Raw genomic sequence first — 18,941 nt, 5'->3', positions numbered from 1 at the left:
TCCACATGTACAGGTGTATTTATTACAATGCTGCTTCAACTAGGCGCTTTGGCATTTTGTCCACAAGCTGCATTTTTGGTCACCTGAGAGCAGAAATTTAGCAAAATGTCTTACAGGATGAATATATTCAGAAACTCCAACAGCTGTGTTGTAAACTGAAGTGTTCTAATGTAAGATTTTCACTGAGTGATTTTATGTAGTTTATGTATGAAAACACTGTAAACATCAGTCATTCTAATCTCTCTGCAAATAAAAGCCCTTAAAATCTTAATTAAAACATTTAAAGTTGAACCATTGAGGTTTTGGACACTTTACAGGACTCTTTTACAATCACACGATTCCCTTGCATTTATGGGTGGGAGACCCTGTTCTCATTAAACAAGGTGTGTTTAACATATGTTGAGATGAGCTGAACTGACAGCCGTGCTGGAGGAAAGAACGCAACAAGTTAATATTCATTCAATAGAACTGAAAGGTTTATTGGTTATTCCTTAAGATAAACCTGTGGTCTCTCTCCACGGGTGTTTTTATGAAACATGTAGCTGGCTAATATTAGTAACCTTAAGCTTGCCAAGTTACAGTATATTGTTGGTTACTACACCTAGATACCTCATGCTAACGTCATATTAGCTTGACTTAGGAGTGAATGTTGGCTGCTAATTTTTTAATTAAGCCAGAGACATCAAACAAAAATAGAACAGTGATGGTAGAAGACGTGGAGTCAGCAGAGAGAGAAACTGAGCAGACAGCTGACAGTAAACTCAGGACATCTGAACACAGTAGTGAGGAACAATGTTCAGCACTGGACGAGTGAACCTGTGGACTTAATTACAAGAGAGAAAGAAAGACACACAAGACACAGTAATCAGGAGATTAGGAGGTGAGAAGGAGTAAAGTGTGTGTGTGTGTGTGTGTGTGTGTGTGTGTGTGTGTGTGTGTGTGTGTGTGTGTGTGTGTGTGTGTGTGTGTGTGTGTGTGTCACACTGGGTGCCTGATGTACTGTAACAAAGCTAATGAGGCCAATGTTAGCTTCCTTAAATCTAAGGAACTGGCGAGAATATAAAATACTCCTGCTTGTTCATTTACAGTTAGTATAGAGAGACAGAAAACAACCAGGATGAAGAGAAAGAGTAATGCTATTGCCATGGCAACCTTCTTTAGTAAGAAGACAGCATGAGAGAGAAAAGACAGAAGAACTTGATGGTGAAAGTGTCCAGGAGGAGGACATGGACACAGCAGACAGAGAAAGAGGAGCCAGCTGTGTCCACTCTCACTGTAGCCCCACAGCTCTGCTGTAGTGTCAGCTGTGTCCACTCTCACTGTAGCCCCACAGGTCTGCTGTAGTGTCAGCTGTGTCCACTCTTACTGTAGCCCCACAGGTCTGCTGTAGTGCCAGCTGTGTCCACTCTCACTGTAGCCCCACAGCTCTGCTTTAGTGTCAGCTGTGTCCACTCTCACTGTAGCCCCACAGGTCTGCTGACTTGTTTAGTTGTTTTTTTTTTGTGTTAATGTAAATGGTTGATTTTAGTGAATAAATTAGTTGTGTGAAGTAGCAATATTGTGTGTGTGTGTGTGTGTGTGTGTGTGTGTGTGTGTGTGTGTGTGTGTGTGTGTGTGTGTGTGTGTGTGTGTGTGTGGTGCATAGCATGTGTGGTGTTTTGTAATTACATCAGAACTTTAGATCAGACATTTCTGCACCCACAATTCATCATTTGATATTACATAATTCAGATACACTGAGAATTATAACCACACATAGAATTATAATCACATGTGGAATTATAACCAAATGTAGCAATATAACTACATGTAGAAATATAACCACACAGAATTATAACCACTTGTAGAATTATAACTAAATGTAGAATTATAACCACACACAGAATTTTTGGAATCTTGAAATACAACCTTTTTCGAGGGGATGAATCAAAGAATGGAAGATACTTGTAAGTAATATAAAATATTAAGTGCTGTACAGAAATGAAACCTTTCACAGGTAATAATATTTATGTTTATGTAACCCACGCCCTTGATTTACTGGTGATGATTCATTCAAATTGTAATCTTATGGGTTAATTAATGATTCCCTGACTGACCTCATGTGAATATCATAATCTGATAAGGAATTAAACAGTATGTAGTTTATTACACACTATAATAGTGGTTTTACCACTGTATTAACTTGTGTACCCTGAAATTCCTCTGTGCTGTAAGGCCATTTTAGTGTGTCACCACAAGATGTCCTCTGGTCCCATCTGTCCCCCCAATAAATATGTTCTGCAGGCCTCAACTGGACATTTGGTGCTAAAAGTATTTCCCAGCCAGTAAATCAGACCTCACACTGATTAGTTCATGACCAATATGACTACTGTTTATACACAGTAAACCAGACCTCACACTGTTCAGTTCAGGGCCAATATAACTACTGTTTATACACAGTAAACCAGACCTCACACTGTTTAGTTCAGGGCCAATATGACTACTGTATATGCACAGTAAAGCAGACCTCGCACTGTTTAATTCAGGGCCAATATAACTACTGGTTATACACAGTAAACCAGACCTCACACTGTTTAGTTCAGAGCCAATATAACTGCTGTTTATACACAGTAAACCAGACCTCACATTGTTTAGTTCAGAGCCAATATGACTACTGTTTGAAATCTTATTTATTACACAGATTGAGACAAGTATGTTTCATTTACTGTTTATAATGCTTCACCTCAATTGAAACACGTGTGTGTGAGGGAGAGACAGAACTATTATCTGTGTGTGTGTGTGAGACAAAGAGGGACAGAACTGTTATTTATGTGTTTGAGAGAGAAAGAGAACTATTATCTGTGTGTGTCTCTGAAATAGAGAGCGAGAGACAGACAGATCTATTATTTGTGTGTGTGTGTGTGTGAGAGAGAGAGAGAGAGAGAGAGAGAGAGACAGATCTATTATTTGTAAGTGTGAAACAGAACTATTATCTGTGAGTTTGTGTGTGTGTGAAATAGAGAGAGAGAGACAGACAGATCTATTTGTGTGTGTGAGAGAGAGAGAACTATTATCTGTGTGTAACCACCACTGATAGAATGTGCTCCTCACTGGACCCCTTGCTGTGCTCCTTGTCTTTCTGCTTCCTCTATACAGGAGAACAAACACTGACCACAGAAAATACTTAAAACCACAAGATGTCTGGAGGGCTCAGAAGTTCAGAAACAATAGTGAAGGTGTTTTGCAGGGAAAAGATATAAAATACAAATAGTGGGAGAGTCAAGGCACTGTTCTGTTAAAAAAAAAAAAAAAAAAAGGAAAAAATGTGTTAAACTCTTATTTAATGCATTGTTCATAGCAACACTCTAATGCAATGGTTATGCTACAGTTTTAATATGTTGCACATTAATGTGTCCAAGCTACATCCCACACGATATAGTAACATTGCCATCTTTAGGGTTCACAAATTATGAAGAAAATCATCAGTATTATCCTACAGTGTTTGATAAATGATAAAGGAGTGTTGGAGGCAGCCATCTTCAGTAGCTGGTTATTTCAGCTGCAGATGATTAGAGAGAGATACCAACCTTTATACATCTGTTATGTGGCAGTATAGGGGAAGAGACCACAACAGACACTTTATTCTGAGCACAAACCATTATTACAAAAAAGTGATAGAGATCTACAAACATGCCATTTGTCTCTATGGGGAGTATAAGACAGAATAAAAGCCAAACCCAACACATGCTCCACCCCAAACCTGTCTTCATTAAACATAAACCAGAAGAGGGAAAGGAAAATACAGTAGTGGATGTAACAAGCTCAAATCCACTCAGTGAATGTACAGTAATCTACACCCACAATATTTTATGTTGATACACACAGCCACACAATAGACTACACTACCCAACAGTGGCACAATGACCTGGGGGAATTGTACTAGCACAGAACCAACTCTGGAAACTGAAGGTACAAATCTGTGTTCTATTAGCATGCCTGTGTTCAGTCTGTCTATTAAATCTAATCAGGCTGCAGCTATGGAGTGTTTGTAGTTTCACTGTAACTGTAGTGTGGTAGCAGCAGGGTGTTTTTGGGTCTGTGTAGGGCACTAGAATGGTCAGAAACAGTATAACACCATTATATGTAGTGAAGATAATATTCCTAATATTTTTCTCAACTAAAACTGGGAGCACACGAAACAGCGGAATACAGTTTGGTCTAGAAATACAATAACCTTGTGATTGTTGCCCTTGTGTTTTTAGGAAGTCTAAGTTGACGTATTAAAAATGTCAAAAGGTACAATAAAAACACTCTACAATTTTTTTTAATTGTACCATTTGAAAAAAAAATAAATAAACGTAGTAATAACATGAATATCCAAGAAGCACTTGTGTCCAGCAATAACAGGAATATGAGTGATAAGTATCTCAATTTGAGTGACAGTAATTTTATCCAATCACATATGTGGTAGGACGGCCGGGGCGGCAGAATATTGAATGACGTCATTACAGTGGCCAATAGCATCAGGGGAGCTGTTTTAACTTACTGAGGTGAAGAGAACTGTAGTGGATCGTGAAAATGACAGAAAATCTCAAACTGGAATTGGAGGATATTTGCTGCTATGGTGATTTCCAAGAGAAAAGGAAAATACCAGAAAGGGACACAAAAAAAGTAAAAGTAGATGGACTAAGACAGACAGACAAAGCCTGTAAGAGTTTTTCACTGAATCTCTGATCGTCATTCATGGATAACAGCTAACTAGCTAATGTTAGCAAAGAAAGTCTAGCTATGTTGATTTGTTTAGTTGTTTACTGTTCAGCACAGATATCTAACCAGCCAACAGCCTCAACAATTTGACCAAACCGTCAATAAGCAAGATTGGACTTCTTGTCTTTGCAACAATCAAGTTACAGTCTTTAGGAGAAATGCGGTTGGATCTTCACGTAGTTGAGAGCAGGAGGGAGGAGGGTGAGGGTGTGACGGGAGATTTGACGGGGATGTGATTTATAACATCTGGTGTTCATGAAGTACAGCTGTGTATTAATCAGTCAGGTCACCTACATCAGTTTAAACACATTTAAACCTTGTAGCTAGGTTACAGTTGGTTACTAGGTTACAGGTGGTCACTAGGTTACAACCGCGATCACGCTATCCGCGCTTTAGCGATTCACGGTCAAGTCATCCGCGGTTTAAATTCATTGCGCCTATATGCGTGATTTTACGGTATTTCGCTGCTCACCGCAATCTAACTCTTCCTAAGCAAAGAAACAGACTTGCGTATTTTTAAGAGCTTTGATGGACATGCACGTTTACTACATTTAAAAGTACAAAATACAGTTTACTTGATTGAACTAGTTTAATTGCATAATTAGATTAAACACAATTGGTAATATATTTACACAGCTTAATAAGCATTGTGGAAAATGCTTTTTCTACATAATGTTTCTCAGAAGGTTATTATAGATCTTGACTGCCAGCTGAAACAGGGGTCATCACTAGTGAAATGTGGCAAATGTGCAGGGCAGGGGAACTCCAGGGCTGAAATATTCCACTGCCAATTGAATGGTGGCCCTTGGCCATCACCAGATCATTAATAAATCTATATTGAAGTTTTACATATTTTTCTGAATTTTAACAAAATGCAAAAACAGTTCCACTACCACATGTGAGTAGAAGCCCTTGACTATTAGCAGAGTAAGTTTGGACACTCACTGTACAATGTCTTCATAAATCCATATTAAAGTCAAACTACCTTTAGGCAAAATAATGCACTCATTTTGTATAGACTGAATTTGCAGAGTATCAGCAGAGTAAGTTTGGACAGATTTCACTCTACTATTTTTCATAAACTCCTATTAAAATAATACCTTTGGGTGAATTCATGTACTCATTTCATTCAGGTTGATTTTTAGATATCTATTTCTCAGAAATGTCCCATAAAGCCAAGACAGTTCCATGACCACATAAGAGTACATTTATATTTACTTTTACAGCATTTGGCAGATGCTCTTATCCAGAATGACTTAGAAAAGTGCTTTGTCATTTCCTCATAAAACAGATCCTAGCCAGTAAAGTAGGTTAGAGTGCAAGATACCAATGAACTAGAACACTGTTGAAATACAGGGATCAATGCTAATGTCTAGAAGTACAAAATACATTTAAGCTCTATAACAGACAATCAGTGCAATAAACAATAAGTACTAGAGTTAGTCAACACAGGAGCAGTCAACATCAGAGTAATAAACCAGTACTAGAGTTAGTCAACATAGGAGCAGTCAGAGTAGTAAACAATAAGTACTAGAGTTAGTCAACATAGGAGCAGCCAACATCAGTAATAAACACCCTACAAGAAGTACTAGAGTTTCAGTTAGTCAACATAGGAGCAGGATCAGTGGTCATTTAAATATTCCACAAACAGATGGGTCTTCAGTCTGTGTTTGAAGACTGCGAGGGACTCTGCTGTCCAGACAGCATGCAGAAGTTTAATAATCCCATATTAAAGTCACAATACCATTAGGGGAATTCATGTACTCATTTACAATATGCTGATTTTGGATATCTATTTCTCAGAGATATTCCCATAATGACAAAATAATTCCACTATACTATATACTATGGAGTATGTTGTGATATCTGTTGTATCTACTGTAGGGTATATTGTAATGTCTGTTCTATCTACTGTGGGGTATATTGTGATATCTGTTGTATCTACTGTAGGGTATATTGTAATGTCTGTTCTATCTACTTGCAGTCTGGCTATCTGTAATCTTGAGGAAAACATTTGTGAAAGTCTGGCATCAGCTTTGCAACTTCCAAAAAAAGTATGCATCGCTTAGGATTCTTAGACTTTATCTCTGATTCACAGGTCCAGAAATGTGACAGTGTTATTACTCCTGTTATCACAGCCAGATGTAGAATTCTGCCAAGATTTTACTGGCATCATCTCATACAGTCTGACATGTAACAGTCTTATAAGACCACTGAAATCACACAGTGTAAGTCCAGCTTTGGGGTTCTTCTGATGTAGTTTAATAGTGCACTAGAGTTCTGAAGGGCTGAATAAAAATAAGAGCTAAAATAAACACAGACAGCAGCGATCTGGAGAAGAGTGAACAAAACCATCTGCCATGGAGGACGCCAGAGAGAGATGAGAGTGGAGGAACCTCCACTACAGTTACCAGCCTCTCTAGCTGCCCTATGCAGGCTGCTCTGGAAGTGCATCTCACTCTCTGTCTCTCTCTACCTGTTTCCCTCCTTTCTGCAGACTGTCTGGTTGTTTGGTCACAGAGGAAGGCTGTTCTTCTCTGGCTTCAGTTCTGAGGTCAAACCCCTCCCACCTGAAAGAACTGGACCTGACGTACAACCACCCAGGAGAGTCAGGAGTGAAGCTGCTCTCTTCTAGACTGGAGGATCCCCACTGCAGACTGGACACTCTCAGGTATGGAACGTTAGTGTGTGCATGCGTATGTGGGTTTGTTTGTGTGTGCTTACGTGTATGTGTGTATGTGTGTGTGCATATGTGTTTCTGTGTTGGTGTCTGTGTGTGTTTGAAAGCGTGAGAATGAGAAAATACTGAAAACTGAGTCTTCCATTCCTGAGTAGTGCAGTTCCCATATCATACTGTGGTGGCTGGTGAGTTCACTCTCCATCATTCTCCTGTAAGAACTGCTGAGTTTTAGTTGACATGCTACATTTCCTCAGCCTCCTCAGGAAGTACAGACGCTGTTCTGTCAGGAGTTTATAAACTCTGTTCCATTTTTTGAGGTTAGTTGTAATTCATTTAAGAACCACGGGGTGTCAGTAGCAGCGAGTCGGTTCATGTGTGTAGCGATCGTAGAGTGAGAGAAACAACTCCAAGAGTTCTAGTTATTGTAGTTATTATAGTTATTGTAGTTATTATAGCCGTGCTAATGCAGTTGTCTGCGTACATCTCATACCTTTTGAAAACATTGTGGTTGTGTGTAGTTTATTGTATTGTTATTTGTAATCACAGATCATTATTTGGTGGATAATGTTATTCTCTGTGAAGTTTGCTGCACTGTGTTTTGTGTATATCGGTACTTGTTGTGGTTGGCTTGTTGTTGATTTGTCTTTCATGTGATTCAGTTTCATGTTTCCTCCTGTTGTCAATAAAACTGTGAACAAGATCTGAACATTTTCAGAGTTCTGATGTCAGGAGAGTGTTTACCTGCAGGTCTGTGTATTGTACATAAACAGAGGACACAGCAGATACTGTTGGGATTTCTTTATGATGTGGTGTTTGTTGTAGGTCCAGGTGAGGTCCTCAATGATGCGTTGTGTGTGTTGTAGGTCCAGGTGAGGTCCTCACTGATGTGGTGTGTGTCTTGTAGGTCCAGGTGAGGTCCTCACTGATGTGGAGTGTGTTGTAAGACCAGGTGATGTCCTCACTGATGTGGGGTGTGTTGTAGGACCAGGTGAGGTCCTCACTGGTGTGGGGTGTGTTGTAGGTCCAGGTGAGGTCCTCACTGGTGTGGGGTGTGTTGTAGGTCCAGGTGAGGTCCGCACTGGTGTGGGGTGTGTTGTAGGTCCAGGTGAGGTCCTCACTGATGTGGGGTGTGTTGTAGGTCCAGGTGAGGTCCTCAATGATGCGTTGTGTGTGTTGTAGGTCCAGGTGAGGTCCTCACTGATGTGGTGTGTGTCTTGTAGGTCCAGGTGAGGTCCTCACTGATGTGGTGTGTGTTGTAGGTCCAGGTGAGGTCCTCAATGAGGCGTTGTGTGTCGTAGGTCCAGATGAGGTCCTCACTGATGTGGGGTGTGTCGTAGGTCCAGGTGAGGTCCTCACTGATGCGGTGTGTGTGTCGTAGGTCCAGGTGAGGTCCTCACTGATGTGGGGTGTGTCGTAGGTCCAGGTGAGGTCCTCACTGATGTGGGGTGTGTCGTAGGTCCAGGTGAGGTCCTCACTGATGCGGGGTGTGTCGTAGGTCCAGGTGAGGTCCTCACTGATGCGGGGTGTGTCGTAGGTCCAGGTGAGGTCCTCACTGATGCGGTGTGTGTGTTGTAGGTCCAGGTGAGGTCCTCACTGATGTGGGGTGTGTTGTAGGACCAGGTGATGTCCTCACTGATGTGGGGTGTGTTGTAGGACCAGGTGATGTCCTCACTGGTGTGGGGTGTGTTGTAGGTCCATGGGGGGGTCCTCACTGGTGTGGGGTGTGTGGTAGGTCCAGGTGAGGTCCTCACTGATGTGGGGTGTGTTGTAGGTCCAGGTGAGGTCCTCACTGATGTAGGGTGTGTGTTTTAGGTCCAGGTGAGGTCCTCACTGATGTGGTGTGTGTTGTAGGTCCAGGTGAGGTCCTCACTGATGTGAACTCCAGGAAGGTGAAGGAGTTCACCTCCATCTCTCCTGTCTGTAGTGGTGTGTGCTGCTGCTTCTCCTTCCTCCTTGGGTCAATAATCATCTTCTTGGTCTTGTCTGCATTCAGGGAGAGATTGTTGTCATGACACCATGTCACCATGTCTGTCACCTCCCTCCTGTATGCTGTCTCATCCAATGATCAGTCAAACCAGTTTGATGATGCTGGTGTTATACTGGGTGGTCACACAGTCCTGGGGGTTCTCAGTGTTCTCAGTCCTTGTGCTGGATGTACATTGCCAGTTCTGACTGACTGATTCTGTCTGTTAGAAAGTTCAGCCCCCATTTACAGAAGGAGGGTGTGAGTGCAGTGGTGAGTGTTTCAGTCAGTTTGGTTGGGGTGACTGTGTTGACTGCTGAGCTGTAATCAGTGAACAGCACTGGAACATAACTGTCCATGTCCTCCAGATGTGTGAGAGACGTGTGGATGTCAGTGCTGACAGTGTCCTCAGTGCACTGGTTCTGGTGGGCTGTGAACTGGTGGGGTCCTCTGGACAATAACGGACATTACAGTAGTAAGAATATAGACAATAAGGAGCAGAATAAGTAGTGAGATGGAGAAAAATAAATAAAGAAATATGGAACAATAAGCAATTAATGTCTAGTGTGGTTTTCTAGAAGTCCTAGTCTGGTCCTGACGGTGTGCACATGACCGAAACTCTTCCTGTATGAGATCATCCATGAAGGGCAGCGGGGAAGTAGCTGTGTGGGGTGGAGGTGTGGGGGGCTACAACAGGGGGCATCATGGAGTGGTGGGAGGAGCCATGGCAGCTGAGACATTAACGTCATGACATCAGGGGTAGGTGAACCTCAGCAGACAGAGAGACTAGATTATTAGACATGTCCAGGTAGAGGCTGTGTAAATTAGGAAACTATGATGTGCAAAGATGGACTTTGGCAGATGCAGCTGTGGCAGCACAGCTAAAAGGAACCACAGGCATGATCAACACTCCGCCGCTCTCAGTCAACAAACTAGAGAGACAAAAGAGAGGTGAAGTGACAGCATCATCACATCCCAGTTTACCAGAACTCTCAATGCCCAGAACGATGTGTGTGTCTGAAATGGAGAGAGAGAGCGAGAACTATTATCTTTGTGTGTTTGTGTGAGAGAGAGACAGAACTATTATCTGTGTGTGTTTGTGTGAGAGAGAGACAGAACTATTATCTGTGTGTGTTTGTGTGAGAGAGAGACAGAACTATTATCTGTGTGTGTGTGTGAGAGAAAGAGAGAGAGAGACAGAACTATTATCTGTGTGAGAGTGAGAGCGAGAGAGAGACAGAACTATTATCTGTGTGTGTGTGTGTGTGTGTGTGTGAGAGAGACAGAGATATATAGAGAGAGACAGAACTATTATCTGTGTGAGAGAGAGAGAGACAGAACTATTATCTGTGTGTGAGAGAGAGAGAGAGACAGAACTATTATCTGTGTGTGAGAGAGAGAGACAGAACTATTATCTGTGTGTGAGAGAGAGAGAGAGAACTATTATCTGTGTGTGAGACAACGAGAGAGAGCGACAGAACTGTTGTGTGATAGAGAGAGGGAGAGAGATAGAGAACTATTATGTGTGTGAAAGACAGAAATAGAGCGAGAGAGAGAGACAACTATTATCTGTGAGAGAGAGAGAGAGAGAGACAGAACTATTATCTGTGTGAGAGAGAGAAATAGAGAGAGAGAGAGAGAACTATTATCTGTGTGAGAGAGAGATAGAGAGAGAGAGAGAGAGAGAGAGAGAGAGAAATATTATCTGTGTGTGTGTGAGAGAGAGAGAGACAGAACTATTATCGGAGAGAGAGAGAGACAGAACTATTATCTGAGTGAGCCCGAGAGAGAGAGAGAGAGAGAGAGAGAGAGAGAGAGAGAGAGAGAGAGAGAGACAGAACTATTATCTGTGTGAGCCCGAGAGAGAGAGAGAGAGAGAGAGAGAGAGAGAGAGAGAGACAGAACTATTATCTGTGTGTGTGTGTGAGAGAGAGACAGAACTATTATCTGTGTGTGAGAGAGAGAGAGACAGAACTATTATCTGTGTGTGTGTGAGAGAGACAGAACTATTATCTGTGTGTGAGAGAGAGAGAGAGAGACAGAACTATTATCTGTGTGTGAGAGAGAGAGAGACAGAACTATTATCTGTGTGTGTGTGAGAGAGACAGAACTATTATCTGTGTGTGAGAGAGAGAGAGACAGAACTATTATCTGTGTGTGAGAGAGAGAGAGAGACAGAACTATTATCTGTGTGTGAGAGAGAGAGAGACAGAACTATTATCTGTGTGTGAGAGAGATAGAGAGAGACAGAACTATTATCTGTGTGAGAGAGAGAGAGAGAGAGAGAGAGAGAGAGACAGAACTATTATCTGTGTGAGCCCGAGAGAGAGAAAGAGAGAGAGAGAGAGAGACAGAACTATTATCTCTGTGTGTGTGTGTGAGAGAGAGAGAGTGACAGAACTATTATCTGTGTGTGAGAGAGAGAGAGACAGAGACAGAACTATTATCTGTGTGTGAGACAGAGAGAGAGACAGAACTATTATCCGTGTAAGAGAGAGAGAGACAGAACTATTATCTGTGTGAGAGAGAGAGAGAGAGAGACAGAACTATTATCCGTGTGAGAGAGAGACAGAACTATTATCTGTGTGTTTGTGAGAGAGAGAGAGAGAGAGAGAGAGAGAGAGAACTATTATCCGTGAGAGAGAGAGAGAGAGAACTATTATCTGTGTGTGTGAGAGAGAGAGAGAGAGAGAGACAGAACTATTATCTGTGTGAGAGAGAGAGAGAGAGAGAGAGAGAGAGACAGAACTATTATCTGTGTGTGTGTGTGAGAGAGAGAGACAGAACTATTATCTGTGTGTGAGAGAGAGACAGAACTATTATCTGTGTGTGAGAGAGAGAGACAGAACTATTATCTGTGTGTGAGAGAGAGAGAGAGAGACAGAACTATTATCTGTGTGTGTGAGAGAGACATAACTATTATCTGTGTGTGTGAGAGAGAGAGAGACATAACTATTATCTGTGTGTGAGAGAGAGAGAGAGAGAGACAGAACTATTATCTGTGTGTGTGAGAGAGAGAGAGAGACAGAACTATTATCTGTGTGTGAGAGAGAGAGAGAGAGAGACAGAACTATTATCTGTGTGAGCCCGAGAGAGAGATCTATTATCCGTGTGAGAGAGAGAGAGAGAACTATTATCCGTGAGAGAGAGAGAGAGAACTATTATCTGTGTGTGTGAGAGAGAGAGAGAACTATTACCTGTGTGTGTGTGTGTGTGTGAGAGAGAGAGAGACAGAACTATTATCTGTGTGAGGGAGAGAGAGAGAGACAGAACTATTATCTGTGTGAGAGAGAGAGAGAGAGAGACAGAACTATTATCAGAGAGAGAGAGAGACAGAACTATTGTGTGTGAGAGACAGAAATAGAGAGAGAGAGACAGAACTATTATCTGTGTGTGAGAGAGAGAGAGACTGAATTATTATCTCTGTGTGTGTGAGAGAGAGAGAGAGAGAGAGAGAGAGACAGAACTATTATCTGTGTGTGAGAGAGAGAGAGAGAGAGATAGAGACAGAACTATTATCTGTGTGAGCCAGAGAGAGAGAGAGAGAGACAGAACTATTATCTGTGTGTGAGAGAGAGAGAGACTGAACTATTATCTCTGTGTGTGTGTGAGAGAGAGAGAGAGAGAGACTGAACTATTATCTCTGTGTGTGTGTGAGAGAGAGAGAGAGAGAGAGAGAGAGACAGAACTATTATCTGTGTGTGAGAGAGAGACAGAACTATTATCTGTGTGTGAGAGAGAGAGACAGAACTATTATCTGTGTGTGAGAGAGAGAGAGAGAGACAGAACTATTATCTGTGTGTGTGAGAGAGAGAGACATAACTATTATCTGTGTGTGTGAGAGAGAGAGAGACATAACTATTATCTGTGTGTGAGAGAGAGAGAGAGAGAGAGAACTATTATCTGTGTGTGTGAGAGAGAGAGACATAACTATTATCTGTGTGTATGAGAGAGAGAGAGAGAGAACTATTATCTGTGTGTGAGAGCAATGGAGAGACAGAACTATTATCTGTGTGTGAGACAGAGAGAGAGAGAGAGAGAGAGAGAGAGAGACAGAACTATTATCTGTGTGAGCCCGAGAGAGAGAGAGAGAGAGAGAGAGAGAGAGAGAGAGAGAGAGAGACAGAACTATTATCTGTGTGTGAGAGAGAGAGAGACAGAACTATTATCTGTGTGTGAGAGAGATAGAGAGAGACAGAACTATTATCTGTGTGAGAGAGAGAGAGAGAGAGAGAGAGAGAGACAGAACTATTATCTGTGTGAGCCCGAGAGAGAGAAAGAGAGAGAGAGAGAGAGACAGAACTATTATCTCTGTGTGTGTGTGTGTGTGTGAGAGAGAGAGAGTGACAGAACTATTATCTGTGTGTGAGAGAGAGAGAGACAGAGACAGAACTATTATCTGTGTGTGAGACAGAGAGAGAGACAGAACTATTATCCGTGTAAGAGAGAGACAGAACTATTATCTGTGTGAGAGAGAGAGAGAGAGACAGAACTATTATCCGTGTGAGAGAGAGACAGAACTATTATCTGTGTGTTTGTGAGAGAGAGAGAGAGAGAGAGAGAGAACTATTATCCATGAGAGAGAGAGAGAGAACTATTATCTGTGTGTGTGTGAGAGAGAGAGAGAGAGACAGAACTATTATCTGTGTGAGAGAGAGAGAGAGAGAGAGAGACAGAACTATTATCTGTGTGTGTGTGTGAGAGAGACAGAACTATTATCTGTGTGTGAGAGAGAGACAGAACTATTATCTGTGTGTGAGAGAGAGAGACAGAACTATTATCTGTGAGAGAGAGAGAGAGAGACAGAACTATTATCTGTGTGTGTGAGAGAGACATAACTATTATCTGTGTGTGTGAGAGAGAGAGCAACAGAACTATTATCTATGTGAGCCCGAGAGATAGAAAGAGAGAGACAGACAGCACTATTATCTGTGTGAGAGAGAGAGAGAGAGACAGAACCACTATCTGTGTGTGTATGAGAGAGAGAGAGAGAGAACTATTATCTGTGTGTGAGAGCGATGGAGAGACAGAACTATTATCTGTGTGTGAGACAGAGAGAGAGAGAGAGAGAGAGAGAGAGAGAGAGAGAGAGAGAGACAGAACTATTATCTGTGTGAGCCCGAGAGAGAGAGAGAGAGAGAGAGAGAGAGAGAGAGAGAGACAGAACTATTATCTGTGTGTGTGTGTGAGAGAGAGACAGAACTATTATCTGTGTGTGAGAGAGAGAGAGAGAGACAGAACTATTATCTGTGTGTGTGTGAGAGAGACAGAACTATTATCTGTGTGTGAGAGAGAGAGAGAGAGACAGAACTATTATCTGTGTGTGTGTGAGAGAGACAGAACTATTATCTGTGTGTGAGAGAGAGAGAGACAGAACTATTATCTGTGTGTGTGAGAGAGAGAGAGACAGAACTATTATCTGTGTGTGAGAGAGAGAGAGACAGAACTATTATCTGTGTGTGAGAGAGAGAGAGAGACAGAACTATTATCTGTGTGTGAGAGAGAGAGAGACAGAACTATTATCTGTGTGTGAGAGAGATAGAGAGAGACAGAACTATTATCTGTGTGAGAGAGAGAGAGAGAGAGAGAGAGAGAGACAGAACTATTATCTGTGTGTGTGTGTGTGTGAGAGAGAGAGTGACAGAACTATTATCTGTGTGTGAGAGAGAGAGAGACAGAGACAGAACTATTATCTGTATTATCTGTGTGTGAGACAGAGAGAGAGACAGAACTATTATCCGTGTAAGAGAGAGACAGAACTATTATCTGTGTGAGAGAGAGAGAGAGAGAGAGAGAGACAGAACTATTATCCGTGTGAGAGAGAGACAGAACTATTATCTGTGTGTTTGTGAGAGAGAGAGAGAGAGAGAGAGAGAGAGAGAGAACTATTATCCGTGAGAGAGAGAGAGAGAGAACTATTATCTGTGTGTGTGAGAGAGAGAGAGAGAGAGACAGAACTATTATCTGTGTGAGAGAGAGAGAGAGAGAGAGAGACAGAACTATTATCTGTGTGTGTGTGTGAGAGAGAGAGACAGAACTATTATCTGTGTGTGAGAGAGACAGAACTATTATCTGTGTGTGAGAGAGAGAGAGACAGAACTATTATCTGTGTGTGTGAGAGAGAGAGACATAACTATTATCTGTGTGTGTGAGAGAGAGAGACATAACTATTATCTGTGTGTGAGAGAGAGAGAGAGAGACAGAACTATTATCTGTGTGTGTGAGAGAGAGAGACAGAACTATTATCTGTGTGTGAAAGAGAGAGAGAGAGAGAGAGAGAGAGAGACAGAACTATTATCTGTGTGAGCCCGAGAGAGAGAGAGATCTATTATCCGTGAGAGAGAGAGAGAGAACTATTATCCGTGAGAGAGAGAGAGAGAACTATTATCTGTGTGTGTGAGAGAGAGAGAGAACTATTACCTGTGTGTGTGTGTGTGTGTGAGAGAGAGAGAGACAGAACTATTATCTGTGTGAGGGAGAGAGAGAGAGACAGAACTATTATCTGTGTGAGGGAGAGAGAGAGAGACAGAACTATTATCTGTGTGTGAGAGAGAGAGACTGAATTATTATCTCTGTGTGTGTGTGAGAGAGAGAGAGAGAGAGAGAGAGAGAGAGACAGAACTATTATCTGTGTGAGAGAGAGAGAGAGAGATAGAGACAGAACTATTATCTGTGTGAGCCAGAGAGAGAGAGAGACAGAACTATTATCTGTGTGTGAGAGAGAGAGAGACTGAACTATTATCTGTGTGTGTGTGAGAGAGAGAGAACTATTATCCGTGTGTGAGAGAGAGAGAGAGAGACAGAACTATTATCTGTGTGTGAGAGAGAGAGAGACAGAACTATTATCTGTGTGAGAGAGAGAGAGAGAACTATTATCTGTGTGTGTGAGAGAGAGCGACAGAACTATTATGTGTGTGAGAGACAGAGAGAGAGAGCGACAGAACTATTATCTCTGTGTGTGTGTGTGAGAGAGAGCAACAGAACTATTATCTATGTGAGCCCGAGAGATAGAAAGAGAGAGACAGACAGCACTATTATCTGTGTGTGTGTGTGTGTGTGAGAGAGAGAGAGAGACAGACAGAACCACTATCTGTGTGTGTATGAGAGAGAGAGTACTATTATCTGTGTGTGAGAGCGATGGAGAGACAGAACTATTATCTGTGTGTGAGACAGAGAGAGAGAGAGAGAGAGAGAGAGAGAGAGAGAGAGAGAGAACTATTATCTGTGTGTGTGTGTGTGTGTGTTTCTTTAGGATGGAGCATGCAGGGGAGATCAGAATCAAACCAGGACTAAGAAAATGTAAGAAGTAAATGTAATGTACACACACACACACACACACACACATACACACAGTATTTGTGATCTCTCCTATAATGTGTCTTCTTGTGTGCAGATGCGTGTGATCTCACACTGGACCCAAACACAGCACACACACGTCTCTCTCTGTCTGAGGGGAACAGAAAGGTGACGCGTGTGGAGGAGCAGCAGCAGTCGTATCCTGATCATCCAGAGAGATTTGATGTCTGTCATCAGGTTCTGTGTAGAGAGAGTCTGACTGGACTCTGTTACTGGGAGGTTGAGTGGAGTGGGGAGGCTGATATATCAGTGACATATAAAGGAATCAGGAGGAAAGGACACAGTGGTGACTGTTGGTTTGGATGGAATGTAAAGTCCTGGAGTCTGAACTGCTCTGATAACAGTTACTCTGTCTGGCACAATAATAAGAAAACTGCCATCTCTGCCCCCCCCTCCAGCTCCAACAGAGTAGGAGTGTATCTGGACTGGCCCGCCGGCACTCTGTCCTTCTACAGCGTCTCCTCTCACACACTCACACACTTACACACACTCCACTCCACATTCACTGAGCCCCTCTATGCAGGGTTTGGGGTTTGGGGTTCTGACTCCTCAGTGTGTGTGTGTGAGCTAGAATAGCCTCCTGTGTCCTGGAGGAACACCTGAGTCTGCAGGCAAACACACAACTGGTGAACATCATAATACACACATGCCTGCTGAGTATAAAATACACACACACACACACAGATGATGGTAAATGAAAAACTGCAGTCTTTCATTTTTTTATTTCTTTCCTCTCTCTCTTACACACACACACACACACACACACACACTACAAGTCTCTTACACAAACGTATGCACACACACACACACCACACCTCTATCTCTCTCACACATACACACACACTACAAGTCTCTTCCACAAACGTATGCGCACACAACACTCAAACACACACACACACCTTTCTTTCTCTCTCTCTCACTCACACACACACACACATACACACACACAAAATACCACAAAATACACTTGTATCTTTCTCTCACACACTTTACTTCTTTCACACATACATGCTACACATCTGTCATACACTCTATACCTCTCACTCTTTCACACACACACACACACACTAAACCTCATACTCTCTCACACACACTCTCTCTCACACTCACACAATAAATGATGCTCCAATAAAGGACTGAAATGCAGTTGATTTCTGTACATAAATATACATAAATACTGTTCTACAAGTTTCACATGCTGTGGAATCATAACCTCACTGTGTTAAACTCTGTACAAATCTACACATTAAAGGTGGAAATCTTTGGAAACTGAAAGGTTTTTCATTCTGTTTTCTAAGTGTTGGAGTGATACAGATACAGATGTTGTACACAGTATGAGTGAAATGTATTTGATAGTTACTCTCCACCACAGTGTGTTCATATGGACTCTTGTGTTTGAGATGCACATATGCTATGTATGTATGTGTGTGTATATGTGTGTGTGTGTGTGTGTGTGTGTATATATATATATATATATATATATGGGTGTGTGTGTGTGTGTGTGTGTGTGCAATACGGTTGATCTCGAGTTGTAAAGCACCACTTCAGACACGCATGCAAGCTAACTGGGTGTGTTTAATCAGCCATTTTAATGTCATCTAGCCAGATAGTCAGACACTCTGTATTTTACACATAAATGACCGAGACGAGCGACCGATTTAGCGAGCTAGCTCGGTCGGTCGGTCGGTTGTGCCTGCTAATTTCGCCCATTAAATCTCACTTTTACATTCTTGACGTACGTAGACGGGGAATAAAAGCCAGGTAAAGAACCAGACCGTAAAACCTACCGAAAACGGATCGAAGGGCTAAACTTCAAACAACAGGAGAAACCGGCTGTGCTGATCTCCACTGTAATCCGGAGACAGTCAGCTGGTGTTCGGCACCTTTTCCAGTCGCGCTAGTTTACTAGCTAGTTGGCTAACGTACAACAGCTTTCTTTCAGAGTAATCTAACAAAGCGGATGTGTTCAGATTCCACTCATACTGAATAAAATGTACTAAAGGTCATAAAGACGGTGAACTGCCCACTAATGTTAGTATTCAATAAAGCTACTGAAAACACATCTGCTAATGTTGATTTCTAGCTAACGCTAGTTTAGCTGCACTGTAGCTACAGTACAGTACAGCATTGATCTGTTCCAGCCTCTCCATCTGTATTTCTCTCCAGTGTCTTGGCTGTTTTGTTTTGTTTTTTGAT

The 18,941-nt window shown here is 42.0% G+C and overlaps 1 protein-coding gene across 2 annotated transcripts in view; it reads left to right on the top strand.

Annotated features, from left to right (window-relative positions):
* Window positions 1–18,033, top strand: part of LOC145657001 (NLR family CARD domain-containing protein 3-like) — a 33,067-nt gene extending 15,034 nt beyond the window's left edge. The window contains exons 8-10 of one of the 2 annotated variants that reach the window (XM_081711065.1): window positions 7,244–7,417; window positions 16,642–16,688; window positions 16,783–18,033. In XM_081711065.1, coding sequence (XP_081567191.1) covers window positions 7,244–7,417; window positions 16,642–16,688; window positions 16,783–17,321 — 760 coding nt within the window. In that variant the 3' untranslated portion in view covers window positions 17,322–18,033. Of the gene's footprint in view, window positions 1–3,135; window positions 4,639–7,243; window positions 7,418–16,641; window positions 16,689–16,782 lie in introns of those variants that run through there. The other variant, XM_081711068.1, reaches the window with a different exon arrangement.
* Window positions 18,034–18,941: the final 908 nt, after the last annotated feature.

Source organism: Electrophorus electricus, chromosome 1, assembly GCF_041902795.1.
Source record: "Electrophorus electricus isolate QZ-2024a chromosome 1, ASM4190279v1, whole genome shotgun sequence".
NCBI lineage: Eukaryota > Metazoa > Chordata > Actinopteri > Gymnotiformes > Gymnotidae > Electrophorus > Electrophorus electricus.
This window is presented reverse-complemented; position numbering and strand designations above follow the sequence as displayed.